Source organism: Lampris incognitus, chromosome 20 (genome assembly GCF_029633865.1).
Source record: "Lampris incognitus isolate fLamInc1 chromosome 20, fLamInc1.hap2, whole genome shotgun sequence".
NCBI lineage: Eukaryota > Metazoa > Chordata > Actinopteri > Lampriformes > Lampridae > Lampris > Lampris incognitus.
In genome coordinates, this window is record NC_079230.1 from 29822355 (window position 1) to 29842354 (window position 20000).

The 20000-nt window shown below is 51.7% G+C and overlaps 1 protein-coding gene across 1 annotated transcript in view; it reads left to right on the plus strand.

Moving 5' to 3' along the window:
• Positions 1 to 20000, plus strand: part of ablim2 (actin binding LIM protein family, member 2) — an 87896-nt gene that overhangs the window by 60707 nt on the left and 7189 nt on the right. The window contains exons 9-18 of the mRNA XM_056300226.1: positions 849 to 1157; positions 2367 to 2438; positions 8012 to 8119; positions 10901 to 10954; positions 13431 to 13468; positions 13792 to 13900; positions 14115 to 14173; positions 16817 to 16877; positions 19222 to 19229; positions 19391 to 19471. Of these exons, the coding sequence (XP_056156201.1) occupies positions 849 to 1157; positions 2367 to 2438; positions 8012 to 8119; positions 10901 to 10954; positions 13431 to 13468; positions 13792 to 13900; positions 14115 to 14173; positions 16817 to 16877; positions 19222 to 19229; positions 19391 to 19471 (899 nt within the window). The remainder of the gene's footprint in view (positions 1 to 848; positions 1158 to 2366; positions 2439 to 8011; positions 8120 to 10900; positions 10955 to 13430; positions 13469 to 13791; positions 13901 to 14114; positions 14174 to 16816; positions 16878 to 19221; positions 19230 to 19390; positions 19472 to 20000) is intronic.

A 20000-nucleotide genomic window follows, 5' to 3' on the forward strand; every position in this document is an offset into this window, starting at 1 on the left:
CTTCTCTGACTCATTGTGATACCAGTGCTGCTCTGCTTCCATCATCATCCTTGCAACTTCTTCTCTCGTCACATTTCATGAATTCTTCTTCCAGTTCCCCGTAGAAATGAAAAGCTGTAGTCAGGATGCTCCATCACCAAAGGAGGCATGTCACTTCTCCCCCAATGCATCCCCGTTTCTCAAATTTAAATCTTAAGTTCGGGGTCTGCTGAACACCGATGATGAGGGTCTCATCATCGGCTCGATATTCCAGCCGTTCAGTCTTCCGGTTAACCTTCTGTGGTGTGACTCAGAGGGTTGTTTCAAGGCTGGCACAGTGATTAGCTGTTAGCGCGGTCACCTCACAGCAAGAGGGTCCTGGGTCCGAGCCCCGGGGTAGTCCAACCTTTGTGGGTCGTCCCGGGTCGTCCTCTGTGTGGAGTTTGCATGTTCTCCCCGTGTCTACGTGGGTTTCCTCCGGGGGCTCCGGTTGCCTCCCACGGTCCAAAGACATGTAGGTCAGGTGACTCGGCCCTACTAAATTGTCCCTAGGTGTGAATGTGTGTGTGTGTGTGTGTGTGTGTGTGTGTTGGCCCTGTGATGGACTGGCGGCCTGTCCAGGGTGTCCCCCCCGCCTGCCGCCCAATGACTGCTGGGATAGGCTCCAGCATCCCCGCTACCCTGACAGCAGGACAAGCGGTTTGGATAATGGATGAATGAAGCAATGAATGATGCAGTTTTCCACCAATCAGACGCTCAGATTCATCACAGTGTGACATCATCAGCGACTTCCTGCTGACAGACTCGGTACTATCACAATTTGAACCCGTGATTCCAACATGCTTCCTGTGGTTTGACTGGATATTCAGGGCCAGAGGTGTCCCTCGGTGGTCGATACAGTGGCCAGGCCTGTGACTCCAACTCCCTACGTTTGCCTCCATCCATCATGGGAGGTGCTAAGTGTCCCCCAACCTGGCCAAGGGACTCCTCCTCTCTCCCAATATGCTACTCTCCTGGGGGAGAAGGCGGTGGTGCTGCTGCTGCTGCTGCTGGTGCTGGTGGTGGTGGCGGCAAGTACTCGCCTTTACCACCAGGGAGCAGCGCAGGCATGTCTGTCCACCTCAACCCCACCACCCTCGCCCTGCTCCAGCAGCACAACTACATCCCCTACTTCAGAGGTATTCCGAGCACGCCGAAGAGCCGGACCGCAGCCCAGTCCTCTACAGAATAGCTCCTGGGTGAAGTCACAGCTGCTGCTGTGCAATAAGAGATCATTAGAAAACCAAACAAATGAAGGGATCAATATGTGCTGATAAGAAGAGCCTCAACATGTCAACTCAGCAGGAATTAAGGGTGGGGGGGGGTCTTGTGACCCCAGATGAAGTACTGTAAAGGCCCTGGGGTCAGTTTGTATAATTGGAGGCAAAGACAAAGAAACTCATCATAAGTGATGCAGCATTATGCAGGTCCCCTCTGTGTCGGACTGGCGCCGGGGGTCCCGGCGTGTGCCGTGCTGTGATACTCGTGGTGGTCGGACCTGCTGTTGTGCTGGCAGGAACCCCCACGCTGCATGGGTGTGGTTTCAGCGCCGAATTAACCGAGTGATGGAAACTCTTAACTCCCGGTCCTCGGGGTCTTTGGGTTCACTTGTTGGCCCGCGAGTCGTAACAGGGAACAGCTTTCGTTTAGCTCGGCTATTGTCTGGTCACTGATTTGGGTTTATTGTCCTCGCACGTTCGGCTGCCCTCATCACACCTTCTGCTCATGCTAGACCCACGCGAGACAGAGGGGCGGCGCTGCACCTCCCTCGGGCCAACCTCAGCAGCTCGCCTTGCACATGCGCACTCGGGCGTCCGGGTGGCTGGGCGGTCTGTTCCGTCGCCTACCAACACGGGGGTCACCGGTTCGAATCCCCGGGTTACCTCCGGCTTGGTCGGGCGTCCCTACAGACACAATTAGCCGTGTCTGCGGGTGGGAAGCCGGATGTGGGTATGTGTCCTGGTCGCTGCACTAGCGCCTCCTCTGGTTGGTCAGGGGGGAGGAGTAACTGGGGGGGAATAGCGTGATCCTCCCATGCGCTACATCCCCCTAGGGAAACTCCTCACTGGCAGGTGAAAAGGAGCGGCTGGCGACTCCACATGTATGGGAGGAGGCATGTGGTAGTCTGCAGCCCTCCCCGGATCATCAGAGGGGGGTGGAGCAGAGGCCGGGACGGCTCGGGAGAGTGGGGTAATCGGCCGGGTACGACCGGGGAGAAAAAGGGGGAACAAAACACGTGTAGTCAGCTGTTGTGACATCGTCCCGACACACAGGCAGGAGGGTTGTATCCGAACCACCACCCTTCCACTTAATCTCCTCCCATCCCTCCCATCCCCCCCTCCCCTTAGGGTTCAGACAAGACCCCCTACCTGACCTTAAACCTAGGACTGCCCTGCATCTCAGTTTACCTCCTCCTAACGGTAAAGAGCTCCTCTGGTATCTCCCCCCCGTGTGTGTCTCCCTCACCCAGTGGAATGAATGGCAGGTTTTGTGATGTGGTCTGGTCTGGTCTGGTCTGGTCTGGTCTGGTGGTTGTCGTTGGGTTGTATCGTCGTGTGTTACGGCAGGTTTTTCTTTCTGCTTGCCCCGCTCCCTGGTTGGTGTCTGTGGACGTGGTTGTCGTGCATGGTTCACCTTGTTGTGATTATGACGTGTGAATTTCCGTTACACCCGGTGTTGTGTTCAAACAGACCTCCGTCCAGTTTAGTGTTCTCCCAGTGTCTCTGCTTGCCAGTGTCCCTGTCTGTTGTTGTTTTCACAGTGACCCCCTGGTCATCCCTCACGTGTGCTGCCCCTGAACCCTACTCACGCTTTTATCCCATCACTGACGTGGCCTGAGGCTGGCGCGGTGGTTAGCGCGGTCACCTCGCAGCAAGAAGATCCTGGGTTCGAGCCCCGGGGTAGTCCAGCCTTGGGGGTCGTCCCGGGTCGTCCTCTGTGTGGAGTTTGCATGTTCTCCCCGTGTCTACGTGGGTTTCCTCCCACAGTCCAAACACATGTAGGTCAGGTGAACGGGCCATACTAAATTGTCCCTAGGCGTGTGTGTGTGTGTGTGTGTGTGTGTGTGTGTGTGTGTGTGTGTGTGTGTGTGTGTGTGTGTGTGTGTGTGTGTGTGTGTGTGTGTGTGTGTGTGTGTGTGTGTGTGTGTGTGTGTGTGTTAGGGCCTGTGATAAAGGCATTATAAGACTGGGGGGAAAGGGGGATAGTGAGGGAAGGGAGATAGCGAGGGAAGGGAGCTAGCGAGGGAAGGGGGATAGCGAGGGAAGGGGAGCTAGCAAGGGAAGGGGGCTAGCGAGGGAAGGGGGATAGCGAGGAAAGGAAGATAGGGAGGAAAGGGGGATAGCGAGGGAAGGGGATAGCGAAGGAAGGGAGATAGGGAGGGAAGGGGGATAGCGAGGGAAGGGAGATAGCGAGGGAAGGGGGATAGCGAGGGGAGGGGGATAGCGAGGGAAGGGAGATAGCGAGGGAAGGGGGATAGCCAGGGAAGGGGGATAGCGAGGGAAGGGAGATAGCGAGGGAAGGGGGATAGCGAGGGGAGGGGGATAGCGAGGGAAGGGAGATAGCGAGGGAAGGGGGATAGCCAGGGAAGGGGGATAGCGAGGGAAGGGAGATAGCGAGGGAAGGGGGATAGCGAGGGAAGTGAGATAGCCAGGGAAGGGGGATAGCGAGGGAAGGGGGCAAGTGAGGGAAGGGAGCTAGTGAGGGAAGGGGGATAGCGAGGGAAGTGAGATAGCCAGGGAAGGGGGATAGCGAGGGAAGGGGGCAAGTGAGGGAAGGGAGCTAGTGAGGGAAGGGGGATAGTGAGGGAAGGGGGATAGCGAGGGAAGGGGGTAGCGAGGGAAGGGGGATAGCGAGGGAAGGGAGATAGCGAGGGAAGGGGGATAGCGAGGGAAGGGAGCTAGCGAGGGAAGGGGGATAGCGAGGGAAGGGGGATAGCGAGGGAAGGGAGCTAGCGAGGGAAGGGGGATAGCGAGGGAAGGGGGATAGCCAGGGAAGGGGGATAGCGAGGAAAGGGGGATAGCGAGGGAAGGGAGATAGCGAGGGAAGGGGGATAGCGAGGAAAGGAAGATAGGGAGGAAAGGGGGATAGCGAGGGAAGGGGGATAGCGAGGGAAGGGGGATAGCGAGGGAAGGGAGATAGCGAGGGAAGGGGGATAGCGAGGAAAGGAAGATAGGGAGGAAAGGGGGATAGCGAGGGAAGGGGGATAGCGAGGGAAGGGGGATAGCGAGGGAAGGGGGTAGCGAGGGAAGGGGGATAGCGAGGGAAGGGGGATAGCGAGGAAAGGAAGATAGGGAGGAAAGGGGGATAGCGAGGGAAGGGGGATAGCGAGGGAAGGGGGATAGCGAGGGAAGGGGGTAGCGAGGGAAGGGGGATAGCGAGGGAAGGGGGATAGCGAGGGAAGGGAGCTAGCGAGGGAAGGGGGATAGCCAGGGAAGGGAGATAGCCAGGGAAGGGGGATAGCGAGGAAAGGGGGATAGCGAGGGAAGGGGGATAGCGAGGAAAGGAAGATAGGGAGGAAAGGGGGATAGCGAGGGAAGGGGGATAGCGAGGGAAGGGGGATAGCGAGGGAAGGGGGGTAGCGAGGGAAGGGGGATAGCGAGGGAAGGGGGATAGCGAGGGAAGGGAGCTAGCGAGGGAAGGGGGATAGCCAGGGAAGGGAGATAGCCAGGGAAGGGGGATAGCGAGGAAAGGGGGATAGCGAGGGAAGGGAGATAGCGAGGGAAGGGGGATAGCGAGGAAAGGAAGATAGGGAGGAAAGGGGGATAGCGAGGGAAGGGGGTTAGCGAGGGAAGGGGGATAGCGAGGGAAGGGAGATAGCGAGGGAAGGGGGATAGCGAGGGAAGGGAGCTAGCGAGGGAAGGGGGATAGCGAGGGAAGGGGATAGCGAGGAAAGGGGGATAGCGAGGGAAGGGGATAGCGAGGAAAGGGGGATAGCGAGGAAAGGGGGATAGCGAGGGAAGGGGATAGCGAGGAAAGGGGGATAGCGAGGGAAGGGAGATAGCGAGGGAAGGGGGATAGCGAGGGAAGGGGGATAGCGAGGGAAGGGGGCTAGCGAGGGAAGGGGGATAGCGAGGGAAGGGGGATAGCGAAGGAAGGGGGATAGCGAGGGAAGGTAGCTAGCGAGGGAAGGGGGATAGCGAAGGAAGGGGGATAGCGAGGGAAGGTAGCTAGCGATGGAAGGGGGATAGCGGGGGAAGGGAGCTAGCGAGGGAAGGTGGCTAGCGAGGGAAGGGGGCTAGCGAGGGAAGGGGCTAGCGAGGGAAGGTAGCTAGCGAGGGAAGGGGCTAGCGAGGGAAGGTAGCTAGCGAGGGAAGGGGGATAGCGAGGCAGGACATTAAATGTGAACAGTAAGCACAGAAAATCACAAACACCCGGTCGGTCCGAGGGCTCTGCGGTTTTTCCATGAAAGGGCGGAGAGAGGAGAGGAGAGAGGAGAGGGGAGAGGGGAGAGGGGAGCGGAGAGGGGAGAGGAGCAGGCCGCAGAATGCAAGTTCTTGGAGGGGAAGAGCGGGGGAAGCAGACTGGGGCTTCTCAGGAATGAGTAATTTGGGGTCTGGTTGCCAGTTGCAGCGGCATGTAGGGCGCTGGGCCGCTCGCCTCTTTCAGGCCCGGGCGGTTCCTAACGCGGCGTGAAAGAGGGCCGTTTGTTTTTGTGCACGGGGCTGCCCTTTTAATGAGCGATCAGGTTGACTGTCCACTCAGGCAGCGGTAGAGACGGCCGTGGTGGTGGTGGTGGTGGTGGTGGTGAGCAGATGTACGAGGTTTACGTTCCCGCCCTGCAAACCTCTCAGGCTGTTTATTTGCATTGTCAGTGGCGGGTAATGTATGGACACGGTGAGGGAGGGAGAGGGGGGGTGAGGGGGTGAAGGGCTGCAAAATGAGCTCAACATTAAGAAAGATTGATGATACACATATTTACATGTGCCGCCCCCCCTCCCCCCCAGAATTTAAGTTAATGATGCAGAGAGAAGCAGTTATCCTGTTGTTGCTATTGGATTTCAGTTGATGACTGGCCACCTCATCACAAGGTGTGTAGGAGACTTCAGTGGCGGCTGGTGCTAAAACATTTGGGGGGGGGGGCGCAATTTACTTTGGCGCGGCACACCTGACAGCTGCTTTAATGTCCACACAGTCACAGAATCGTTAAGAAGGACAATGCAGCCTATAGATGTTATCAGGGTTCGTAGACGGTGGGGATGATTGACAGTCGAGACGGGGCGTGGTGGTGGGTGTGAACGTGATTGACGGCCGCGAGAGTTGCCCAATCACATTAGGTCAAAACGCATGAAAACAACACCTATTCGCTGCCGATAAAAGTGGGCGTGTCTGGGGCGGCACAGAACCGCCCCCCCTGGAAAAGCTGAAGAAACCAATCAGACAGCAGCCTCAGGTCACCTGCTCGCCGCAAGTTCGAGAGCTTACATGAGGTGTGGTTTGGGCCGGCGCCCCTCACCCAGGAAGTATATGTGTTCAGACAGGAAGTATATGTATTCAGACAGGAAGTATATGTACTCAGACAGGAAGTATATGTATTCAGACAGGAACCAACCAAATACCGTTTGAACCCATATTTAATGCTGCTGACAGACTGAACAACACTTTTATTCATCATTATTATATTATACAACTAAATGATATCTAACATGTTTATGTAGATTATCATCTCTTGCTACCTGAGGGGGGCGGCGCCCCAGCGCCCCGTACTGGCCAGCCGCCACTGGCAGGAGTGGGTCAAACCTAACCTGCCATTGCAGAGCTGCCCTCTCCCCAAAACCCCGAAGCCTCCGTCACCTCTGACATCACCAAATGTTGTGTGTGGCGACTCTAGCCATCACGTCCATCCTGGCATGCAGTAACGGCACTCTGAATGTGTGTGTGTGTCTGTTTGTGTGTATCACAATATGTCTGTTTGTAAGTGTGTGTAGAGGATTTGGGAAATTCCAAACACTGAAGCCTGCACTAATAACACACTGTGTGTCTGTCAGTGACTTCATCCTCTTTAATCCGTGGCGTTACCCTGCTCGGGTTATTGCCCTCCTTGCCAAGAGGAACGTGTGCTCAATTAACTAACAATCTGCCCCCCCCTCCTCCTCCTCCTCCTCCTCCTCCTCCTCCTCCTCTTCCTCTCTTCCTGTCTCTCTCTCCTGGATGTAGAGTGTTTATTAGCTCTGGCTCCGTAAGGTGCCGGTGACTTCATCACCCAGCCGGTGTTTAGCCACTTTAGGGTGGACCCTAGTCATTGGCAAAGACACACACACACACACACACACACACACACACACACACACACACACACACACACACACATTTGCACATCCATGCATTTCATCCATCCATCCATTAGAAAGGACATATATATGTAACAACCACGTATGACTAGATTAGCTAGCCCTTGGCTAACGGGGTGGACCCTCTAGTTGACTGGTTAACGTAGTCGCCCGTGGTGCAGTAGACCCGGGTTCGCGTTCCAGCTGCGGCGGTTCCCGGCTTGCCCCCGAATGCACTACACACACACACACACACACACACACACACACACACACGTCAAACCCATGTGCACATCTACATCCAAGGCAGAATGCACACAGAGAACACATGTACAAACTATATAATCTATAGATAACCTGCAATATATGGTCTCAGAAAACCACCACGGATCGTTTGTATTGGCACCATTTTACCATAATTGGACATGAAAGAGGACTAAGAGGCGCGCCACATCAAGTAAAACACACATGAACGTTGTTACACCATTGCAGTGTCACGACAGAAGTAGCTGGGTTATCAAGTCACCTGCACAGGTCCAGTCACGGTTAAGTCTTCATACTTGTGCTTGATTAATAAGGCCGGCATAACTCTGCCTCTTTGCCCCCATACACCCCCTTTTTGTCCCCCCCCTCCAAATACCCCCTCCCCTCTACCCTCACACCGGACCCCTGACCCCCTCCCCTCGGCTTTCCCCCCCTTCTCCCTGTGTCCTTACCGACTGGAGGTAGTGAAAGTGGTCGGAGTACCCCCAGTTTATCGACGTACTCAGACGGCAAAGCCCCTTCCTCAGCTTCTACGTACGTGGCTGCTCCCCGGCATTTCCACATACCAGGTAGGCCGCAACCACGCCGCCCAGCTCACACCTCCACTCAGCTCCCAGCTGCTTAACCTCCACTCTGGGATGTTTTCAAGAGTCAAAGCTTAGAGAATGCAATTTCTTAAGGTTGACAGCAGGTTAACGTGTTTTCTAGTGCGCCGCACTTCCTCCTTTCCAGGTCTCTGCAGGTAAGACCAGGTAACCCCCTTGCCAAGATGAGGGTTGGCTTCTCTGGAGCAGGGTTTCCACAGGTTGTAAAAAGTCCTAAATTCAATTACCTGAATTCTAAGCCTAGAAAGTCCTTAAATTAATGGGTCTTAAGACATGGACTGGATGATGAAGGTCCCTCTATGATGTCGCGATAACTTCAAGATGCAAGTAGTCGATAGTTTGGTTTCATTTTTAGTCCTTGTTCGGGGAACGGGGCCACGATCTCTGCAGCCCCGTCAGAATTTATTCGAGCACTCTCTCCAGCGCCTAGCTAGCTTGCCATGGGGGTGTATGGGCCACTTGATTTGGTTCGAGACCAAGATGGAGAACAGCAGGTTTAGAACGTGGTTGGAACCAGTTCGGGGAAATGAGTATGAAGCCGGCGGCACGGTGGCGCAGTGGTTAGCGCTGTCGCCTCACAGCAAGAAGGTCCTGGGTTCGAGCCCCGGGGGAGTCCAACCTCGGGGGTCGTCCTCTGTGTGGAGTGTGCATGTTCTCCCCGTGTCTGTGTGGGTTTTTCTCCGGGGGCTCCAGTTTCCTCCCACGGTCCAAAGACATGTAGGTCAGGTGACTCGGCCTTGCTAAATTGTCCCTAGGTGTGTGTATGTGGGCCCTGTGATGGCTTGGCGGCCTGTCCAGGGTGTCTCCCTGCCTGCCTGCTGCCCAATGACTGCTGAGATAGGCTCCAGCATCCCCGCGACCCCGAGGAAGGATAAGCGACTTGGATAATGGATGGATGTACTATATAATATTTTTGTACATTATTATTATACATTACAATTAGGTATCGTTGCAGTGAGTGTTGATGAGTAATTCTGGCACCTATTTTCCTTCATATGCTCCATACTTTTGCCATTATGGCCTCGAAATAGGTATTAGATCACATTCTAAGTGGTGTTAACAAGGTCTTAAAAAGTCTTAAATTTGGGCGTCCAGGTAGCGTAGCGGTCTGTTCCGTTGCCTACCAACACGGGGATCGCCGGTTCGAATCCCCCGTGTTACCTCCGGCTCGGTCGGGCGTCCCTACAGACACAATTCGCTGTGTCTGCGGGTGGGAGGCCGGATGTGGGTGTGTGTCCTGGTCGCTGCACTAGCGCCTCCTCTGGTAGGTCGGGGCACCTGCTCCAGGGGGGCTGGGGGAAATAGCGTGATCCTCCCACGTGCTAAGTCCCCCTGGTGAAACGCCTCGCTGTCAGGTGAAAAGAAGCGGCTGGCGACTCTACATGTATCAGGAAGAGGCGTGTGGTAGTCTGAGGGGGTGGAGCAGCGACCTGGACGGCTCGGAAGAGTGGGGTAATTGGCCAAGTACAATTGGAGGGGAGGGGGAGGGGCTTAAATTTAACTTGTTGAAACCTGCAGAAACCCTGTGGAGTATCCAGCCCATTAACTCAGTCTAGCTTTTTGTGCCTTTCTCTGGTTCTGTTTTCTCTTCCTCTCTCTCCCCTATTATCTGTCCATCTCTTATTCGTCTTTATCCCTGCATCTATCACTCTGGCATTGTTCCTTTCCTCTTGCTCCCATGGCAATAATTGGGTACACTTGATCCCGCCCCCCCGCCCCGAGTTCTGTTTCTGAAGCAAAGTCGGCAACAGCAACATGGCACAGACCCGCAACACCGATAACAGAAACGCAATGCACTTTGACAGGAGTTGATATTCAACAGTGTTTCATTCACGACTTGCGACCTTCCACAGAGGAGTTCGTTTCGTCCGGCAGATTGTTCCCATTGACAATTACGCTGTCACTCATGCGGGAGGAAAAACAAAAACACACACGGCTTAGTAGCAGTTGAGCAGAACAAACAGAGCCGGCGATTATCCACTTATTGGCTTTTCTAGCCCTCATCCCTATTGCTTTTATATGGATATTGTTTAAAATGCTGGCAGGCCCTGAAACGGCCCAGAAAGAAATGGCCCACATGTGTTGTTTCTGATGAGTCATGTTTCCGCGGCGGCGTAATGGCTGACAGTTGTTGCTAAGCATCTCTGACAGAGGCCTGTCTGGGTTCACTGACACCGATGCGGATTAGATCAGCTCCAGCTCCAGCATACTGGTCCCATTACACTGCGGAGGCTCCCCATGTAAAGAACGATCACTTAATTCGTCCGGACTTGTATTTGTTCTCGTGTTATTTACGAGTTGTTGGGTTCGTGGGCTCCAGCCCGAGCGCAGTTATGAATGATTTTATTTGGTGAAAATACTATTGTGACGTTTTCAGGAAACACCCCGATTGCTTTGGAAATTGTATTGTTGTAGATGTTTTTTTTTTGTTTTTTTTTGTAGGTGTCTCTGCATTGAGCTCTATCCACTTTCGCTCAAACGAAGATCGGTCAGATGGTACATTATGGACATGCCGCATGAATGATGACAGTACTGACTTTCTGATGTGACTCGATAAAAATAAAAGATGTCTTGTGTTGAATCAAGCGATGACGCCCTCTTCCCCCTCCGTCGGCTTCTTCGAAATATCTCATCCCTCAATAACTGCTAACTCATGCTTCTTTTTTTATTGTCTCTCCTTTCTTTCTTTCTCTTCCTCCCATCTTGGCTTTTGTCATTTTTCTCTGCCTCTCCTCCCATCTTCAGAGACTAAGGTCAAAGATAATATCTATAGAAAACCCCCCATCTACAAACAGCATGGTACAGTCCAATTCCTCTTTAACTCCTTTTCTCTGGTCTGGTCTCTGCACGATGTGTTGCACGCAGCCTGTCAGTCATTCTGTCCATCCGTCCCGGCTCTCCTCCCTTTTCGCTGGAGCCTGCGTCTGTCTCATAGCATCAGTACATCTGTCCACATGCAAAAGACAAATATACAAGTAGATACATTAGGTGTGCTCTGTGCTACAAGGTCCATATGGACAAGTGCACGCGTACAGGAAAAGGATGGAACTTAGGAAATTGGACCGCTGTTATCAATGCAACACATCACTTTATGGCTATGTGCCCAATTCCTCTGTGTAAATCAGAGATAATGTATGGAGATGTGCCCAATTTATCTGTGTAAATCAGAGATAATGTATGGAGATGTGCCCAATTCATCTGTGCAAATCAGAGATCATTTATGGAGATGTGCCCAATTCCTCTGTGCAAATCAGAGATAATGTATGGAGATGTGCCCAATTCATCTGTGTAAATCAGAGATACTTTATGGAGATGTGCCCAATTCATCTCTTCAAATCACAGATACGTTATGGAGATGTGCCCAATGCATCTGTGCAAATCACAGATATGTTGTGGTGATGTGTCCAATTCATCTGTGCAAATCAGAGATACTTTATGGAGATGTGCCCAATTCATCTGTGCAAATCACAGATACATTATGGAGATGTGCCCAATTCATCTCTTCAAATCACAGATACGTTATGGAGATGTGCCCAATTCATCTGTGCAAATCACAGATACATTATAGTGATGTGCCCAATTCATCTCTGCAAATCACAGATATGTTGTGGTGATGTGTCCAATTCATCTCTGCAAATCACAGATATGTTGTGGTGATGTGTCCAATTCATCTCTGCAAATCACAGATACATTATAGTGATGTGCCCAATTCATCTCTGCAAATCACAGATACGTTATGGAGATGTGTCCAATTCATCTCTGCAAATCACAGATACATTATAGTGATGTGCCCAATTCATCTCTGCAAATCACAGATATGTTGTGGTGATGTGCCCAATTCATCTCTGCAAATCACAGATATGTTGTGGTGATGTGTCCAATTCATCTCTGCAAATCAGAGATACTTTATGGCGATGTGTCCAAATCATCACAGATACTTTATGGCGATGTGCCCAATTCATCTCTGCAAATCAGAGATACTTTATGGCGATTTCCCCAACTCATCGCTGCAAATCAGAGATACTTTATGGCGATGTGCCCAAATCATCACAGATACTTTATGGAGATGTGCCCAATTCATCTCTGCAAATCAGAGATACTTTATGGCGATGTGCCCAAATCATCACCGATACTTTATGGCGATGTGCCCAAATCATCACAGATACTTTATGGTGATGTGCCCAATTCATCGCTGCAAATCAGAGATCTTTCGAAAAGAGCTCTACTACATTGACAAAATATTACGTGGTACATCAACACCAGTTAATTACCAGGTTGAAAGTGGAAGTCAACAATGATCTAGTTTCAGATAAGGGTTTGAGAAGTTTATCAGCCCATCTCTGGGTTGTTTTCAGTGATTTATTTGTCCCTTAAGAGACGCCTGGTAAAGCAACCTTTTGGTAATCCAGCCAATGTGGGACTGAAAGTGATTGCTGCTCGCCGTGTCGGTTTATTCCGTGCACCCCTCACCTGCATGACTGCAGTCATCTCACCGGCTCGTTGGTTGGTCTCTGTGTAACGGCTATGATGGTGTGTGTGACCTGTGTTTGACAGGGAAAACGAATCACTGTGTGGTGGAGTCAATGTGGTGTGGATCACTCTCTCAATCACCGTGTCTCTTCCCCCACCATTGTTTCTGTGTCTACATTGTGTTGTGTGTATGTTTTTTTTTCACAACTTTGAAACCTAACCCAATATGGTATGTGGCTGAAGAAATGCAAACCAAGTGAACGACAAAGTATGCAAAAGCTCTTATCGCCTGTAACACAGGACTAAATCCTTTATCTTTCTGAAAGATGACAAGTAAATCCTTAGCATGTGGCACTCGACCACGGATTTATGAGCTCGCCGCTGCCAGTTTAGATAGGATGCTTTCGAGCAGACATGAGGTCATTGGCAAGGGAGTGCGTAATGGCGAGTGCCGTCTGTCTACCTCGGGAAGTAAACGCCTCTAGACGTACTCCCCACCGAGCACTGCGTAAACCTCTCCCAGGAGTCCAGAGCGCTGCTGAGTAAACACGCATTGCTTTTGCATTGAGTCACAGGGTTTGACTTGAGCCACCTGCATAAGAGAGACAGTCAGCTGCTGCTTCAGTGTCCAGTGTGGGGTCCTTTTCGAGTGCCTCTAGATAACGTTCTCTGTTGACGATAGAAGGAGCCCGGGTTGGTTCGCGCAAGGCCACACGGCGTGACGAGCCCGCGGTCGGAGCTGTTTGGCAGATGTGTGAAAAGGCTGATTGACCACAGCATCCTTTAACATTTGACTGTTTTACAGCCTCTAGAACATCCTGGCAGGATGGAGAGGAGGGCAAGGTGGGTCTATGGTGTGTTTGTGTGTCTTTGTGTATGCGTGTGTGTATGTACGTGTGTTTATGGTAGTAGTTTGGTGTCGGTGTGGTTGCAGCTGACGTGTGCATCTGAGCGTATACCTGTCTTTCTGCCAGTCTGTATTTTTTTGTCTGTTCATATCTGCCCTTTTTCCACCACTGTGCTTTAGACTCTGCAGATATATCCATTTACTAATTCACTAACTCGGCCATTTCCATCATCCACCATTCTTTCCATCTCTCTTTCCTCCGCTGTCTCTTTCTTGCCCCTCCCCTCTCTCTCTCCCCCCCCCCCTTCTCCACCTCTAGAGGACCAGTTGGATGATCTTGAAGAACGAGATCGACGGACAGACGGGTCCAGAGTACCTGGATCCCCGTAAATCCACCTGCAGCCTGCCGACGGACACCTCCCAGCCCAGTGAGTCGCTAATCCTAAGGTCCCTCGGGCCCGCAAGGACGACATAAATCCCGGCGTGTTCACGGTAAAGTCGAACCCGCCGGCTTGTTGAAAAAGCCGCAATATGCCAAGGAGTCAGAAGAAATCCGTCCAGCGAGCTGTAAGGCATCAAGCTACTTACACTAGCTCCAGCGTCCTTAATGTGTGAACATGTCTTTCTTTCTTTCTTCTGCAGACTTCCCCTACAATAAGTCCGCCTCCCTACCCGGATATGGAAGGAACGGCATATACAAGGTGATTCTCCAGGGGCTCAATCTATAGATGTTGGGGGGTGGAGAGGTGGTTGGTACAAATCCCTCCTTTTCGGTACACCAGCCGTCCCTGCTGCTGGTAGTCTAGTGGACTACTCGTCGCCGTAGCGAGGCTGAGATGGGAGACGAGAAGGGAAAAAGACCGAGCTCTGCCCCGGGTGCTTTTCGTCAGCGTTTAGTTGAATGTGTGTGACACAGATTAACTCCTCTCATCTGTCTACAATTGTCTCGATCCTGGGTTGTGCATGAGGTTGGTGTGGGTGGGTGGGGTGGGGTGGGGTGGTGCTGGGTGAAAGGCACCGCGGCGTAAGTCACGTACACTGGCTTTTGCAACCACAGGAATGTGTGCACCCGACCAGCACTTGATTGCCCCCAGCGCCAGCTGGCTCCAGGAGTCGTATATTTGCCGTTCCATACCCTTATTAAGACCCTCATGTTCGTTTTTTATTCTAGCCTCACAAAATGGGGGTCTGGCCTTGCGCCCCAGACCACAGGGGGGGGGGTGCCTGATTTGCCTTGGCTTTTCCTATTGAGAGGATGGAGCATTCTGTGAGATACTGGAAAGCCGTGCAGGAAGGAAAATGAGGCGCGGGCGCAGCCGCAGTGAAGGGGTCATCCAGCTGTACCCGCAGATCAGAAAACCTTTATTTATTCCTCCTCTGATTCAGCTCTTCTCACCTGCTGCTCTCCCATTTGCAGTACTTAGAAAGGCCACTAGATAGGGCTGTTCCTCACGTCTTTGTAGCTGGGACCCCGTTCGGCACTAGACGGAACGTTTCAGCGTCTGTTTCTCGTCTTTCGAAATTCGTCTTACCGCCATCCCGCTCATTACTTAGAAAACAGGCTACCCCCAAGGAGAGCTGAGGCCAAGACGCATTGCTCTTGCTTAAGGAATCCTCCGCAGTGGACGCAGGTGCAAGGGGAGACGTGATGAGGGGGTAACGACTCGTCTTAATCCTGTTAAATTCTGCAAAATCTCAAGCGCTTCGTTCACATTAAACGAATAGTTTCCCCCTTTAAACGTTCAAAGTCGTGCTTTCCTTGTGCGTCCTAACACACGAGCTTGTGCGAGCGAAACAACAGCTCGGACCTTCTAACTCTTCTAACCGCCCCCTTCCGATTAACACAGGAAGCCGGCGAGTATCGCCCTGAACACTTAGCGTTGTCCCCGGGGGTGGCGTGTGACCTCCGCCGGCCTCCTCTCGCTGCTCTGTATCACATTACTCGGGGATCAGTCCATACCGTCCAGACCCTGCAGGCCGGGGGGGTCTGCTGCATTATGAGGACGGGATACCTTGGGGGTGGGGGGGGGTGTAGGTCTGCAGTCTGATAATGTTATATTACTGCCTGCTGTGGGTGTGCTGGGGGATGAGGGATAGCCAGACAGACAAACAAACAAAGAGACGGCACGGAGGAAATGAAAGCCCGGGAGCCATTTAGCTCCTTAGTACTTTCCATGGCACAAACTACACGGCGTTGTTTCTCTTGCTGGCTTGTGGTGTCGATCTGATAGATTATGTGTGTCGAGGGTAGAAGCGCTGAGGCTTTTACTTCGCTCAAAAGAGCAGCGGAGTAACATTCTGCCTTCACCACACGGAGCTGTTTCAATTCCACGCTCCCCACATGTGCTCCTGCGGACGCAAACTCCGTCTGACACGCCGAATGTGCCCGAGAAACGGAGACGCTCCAGCCACTGCCACTGCTCCTCCTCCTCGCCTCCTCTTCCTCGCTCCTCGTTCATCTCTTACTCCTTTCACCTCCTCTACTTCAACCTCCTCTTCCTCGCCCCTCGTTCATCTCTTACTCCTTTCACCTCCTCTACTTCAACCTCCTCTCCCTCGCCCCTCGTTCATCTCTTACGACTTTCACCTCCTCTACCTCACCTCCTCTTCCTCGCTCCTCATTCATCTCTTACTCCTTTCACTCCCTCTACCTCACCTCCTCTTCTTAACCTCCCCTTCCGCGCTCCTCATTGATCTTACTCCTTTCACCTCCTCTGCCTCGCCTCCTCTTCCTCACTCCTCATTCATCTCTTACTCCTTTCACTTCCTCTTCCTCACCTCCTCTTCCTCGCTCCTCATTCATCTCTTACTCCTTTCACTTCCTCTACCTCACCTCCTCTTCTTAACCTCCCCTTCCGCGCTCCTCATTGATCTTACTCCTTTCACCTCCTCTGCCTCGCCTCCTCTTCCTCACTCCTCATTCATCTCTTACTCCTTTAACTTTCTCTACCTCACCTCCTCTTCCTCGCTTCTCATTCATCTTCTACTCCTTTCACTGCCTCTACCTCACCTCCTATTCCTCGCCTCTTCCTCACTTCACCTCCTCTTCCGCTCCTCTTCCCCCCCCCTCATTCATCTTATTCCTTTCAAACAAACGCAACTCATACAAGCCCACTATCACGTCATAAGAGTACATGTCAGAATCACTTCCTCTCACTAGCCCCTAATGAACGCTAGCACATCTAGGACAAAGATACCAGGAGTGACTAAAAGCCACAGTTTAAACCTTCCTAATCTCTGCTGCAATACCCCCAAGACTGTAAAACACAGCAACACAGAGAGGAGCTCATATCATCAGGCTTGCTTATGGTTTTAAATGTGTGTGTGTGTGTGTGTTCCTCCAGACTGCAGAGATGGCCGACGATGATGTGGACCCAGACTCCCACAGCTGGGGAGGCATGAGAGGTGAGAATGAAAATGAAATGATCCTCCATGATACTCGTCTCGTCTTTCCCAGCATTCCTGCATGGGTGTGAGACCTTAGAAAAACATCTCCTGCAGTGGCATAAAGAGGTGGAGCAATGGTGTTTTTGGATCGCTGCGGTAATATTGTGTATGAATCTATTGCACTGGCTCATGCATCTCGGTTTAGCGCTAGCATACCACGGCTGTCGGTTCATTTCCCCTTTTGACTAGTTGGATAGATAAGAGGGTGACATGCTTAATACAGCATAGTGCACTACAGCTGTAACACAAATTTAGAGACTATAACCATGTATCATTTTTATTTCCATACATCTGTTTTACATTCATATCACACATTTATAGCCTGTATCATACGTCTTACTCCCATAAAACCAGTTGAAGCAATAGAGCTGTCCTCCAGGCACAGATCCAGGATCAGTTTACCGTCACCTGAATACACTCTGAAACTGGTGTGCTGAGGCTGAGCCGTGCAGTTGCGGCCATAGATCAGCGGGTAGACGCAGGGAGAGCGTCAGAGCTGTTTTCATTTTTCCAGCTGGAGAAAAACTGGCCGGCCAGCTAGAGTAGCTTTCACTCAGGGGTGTGTTTGTATGTTTCTGTATGTTTCTGTGTGTGTGTGTGTTTGTGTGTGTGTGTGTGTGTGCGGGCGTTACTCTCACAGCCGTCTGCCTCAGCATGTCCCAGTTGTATGCTAGCCAAGAGTGAAAAGAAAGGTTGCAAGCTCATAATACCATTGTGTGTTTCTGTGTGTGTGTACTTGTATTTTGGTCTTTGTGAGGACTGATTCGAGTTTTTAACCATCAGAGTGAGGACATTTTTAACTTCTCACCTCTTTAAGGGTCTAGTTTATGGTTAGGATTGGGTTTAGGGTTATAATTAAGATTAGGCTAGGGTCAGGGTGTAGGTCAGGTTTAGGGGGTCACGGTTAGGTTTAGGGGTCAGGGTCAGGGTTAGGGTGTTAGGGTCAAAGTTAGGGTCAGAGTTAGGGTTAGGTTCAGGGTTAGGGTATGGGGTTAGGGTTAGGTTCAGGGTTAAGGTCAGAGTTAGGGGGTTAGCGTCAGGGCTAGGTTCAGGGTTCGGGTTAGGGTTATGCATGTAGTTCTGATGAGTAGGGTTGAGGGTTAAGTGCTAGGATTAGGGTTAGGGTTCGGTTCAGGGTCAGGGTTATGCATGTAGTTCTGATGAGTAGGGTTTAGGGTTAAGTGCTAGGGTTAGGGTTAGGTTAGGGTTAGTGTAGTTCTGATGAGTAGGGTTTAGGGTTAAGGTTAGGGTTAGTGTAGTTCTGATGAATAGGGTTTAGGGTTAAGTGCTAGGGTTAGGGTAGTTCTGATGAGTGGGGTTAATGGTTAAGTGCTAGGGTTAGGGTTAGGGTTAGGGTAGTTCTGATGAGTAAGGTTTAGGGTTAAGTGCTAGGGTTAGGGTTAGGATAGTTCTGATGAGTAAGGTTTAGGGTTAAGTGCTAGGGTTAGGGTTAGGATAGTTCTGATGAGTGAGGTTTAGGGTTAAGTGCTAGGGTTAGGGTTAGGGTAGTTCTGATGAGTAAGGTTTAGGGTTAAGTGCTAGGGTTAGGGTTAGGATAGTTCTGATGAGTAAGGTTTAGGGTTAAGTGCTAGGGTTAGGGTTAGGATAGTTCTGATGAGTGAGGTTTAGGGTTAAGTGCTAGGGTTAGGGTTAGGATAGTTCTGATGAGTAGGGTTTAGGGTTAAGTGCTAGGGTTAGGGTTAGGGTCGTTCTGATGAGTGGGTTTTATGGTTAAGTGCTAGGGTTAGGTTAGGGTTAGGGTTAGGGTAGTTCTGATGAGTAGGGTTTAGGGTTAAGTGCTAGGGTTAGGTTTAGGGTTAGGGTAGTTCTGACGAGTAGGGTTTAGGGTAAGTGCTAGGGTTAGGGTTAGGGTAGTTCTGATGAGTGGGTTTTATGGTTAAGTGCTAGGGTTAGGTTAGGGTTAGGGTTAGGGTAGTTCTGATGAGTGGGTTTTATGGTTAAGTGCTAGGGTTAGGTTAGGGTTAGGGTAGTTCTGACGAGTAGTGTTTAGGGTTAAGTGCTAGGGAATGAATGTAGTCATGAGGGCTCCTCACCACCAGCAGTACACACGTGTGTGTTGGCGTCTGTGCACAGCAAACACTCGAACACGTTTGATGCTGTTCCCTGAGAGTTAGTGTTTCACAGGGTAATCAGCAGCTCGCATGCTGCCATAACCATTTAGCCCTAATTTATTTTCATGCTCGATTACAGTCGTTCTGATAATGGGTCTGCTGTTGAAACAGTAATGCCTCGATATTAATTCTCCCTCTCCTTCTTTCTCTTGTGTTTTCCCACCTCTCAGAGTACAAGGTAGGATCTCTTACCGTTTTAATAACGCTGTTTTGCAAAAATATTGATGCATATTCTTGGCAGCTTTTTTTGGACGTTAGCTTCCAATTATGTTACTTTATAAAACACTGACAATGCTTTCTTTGTGTGCGTGTGTGTGTGTGTGTGTGTGCGCGCACCAGGTCTACCCCTATGAAATGCTAGCAGTGACCCACAGAGTGAGGGTGAAGCTTCCAAGAGATGTAGACCGCACCAGGCTGGAGGTGAGCTCGCTCTCTCTCTCTCTCTCTCTCTCTCTCTCTCTCTCTCTCTCTCTCACTCTCTCTCGCTCTCTCCCTCTCTCTCTGCTCACAACTGCCACTTATCTCCCTGTCAACCTTTCCATCCATCCAGTTGCTGCCTCACCCTCACCCTCCCCTCCCCTCCCCTTCACCCTCCGCTTGCCCTGTAAAGGCTCCACTCCCCAGTGCCGTCTGTCTTGTGGTCGGGTTTTGCATTGAGGCCCTACCATCTCGCGGAGGAGGACAAACGAGTCTCCGAGTCGGCCCCGCTCCCCGTCTCAGCCTCCAATGACTCGTGCATGAACCCTTAATGAACGCCGGGTCCGCTGCACTGCTCTGTGGGAACGCTGGGATGCCGAGGTGTCATTGACGCAGGAGATGCCCTCTGCGGTTGGGAATACCGGCGGGCCTGGCGTCGTATGCTTGTGTGTGTGTTAGACAGGCAGTAGGCGAGAGAGAGCGAGAGACAAAGAGAGAGAGAGAGAGAGAGAGAGAGAGAGAGAGAGAGAGA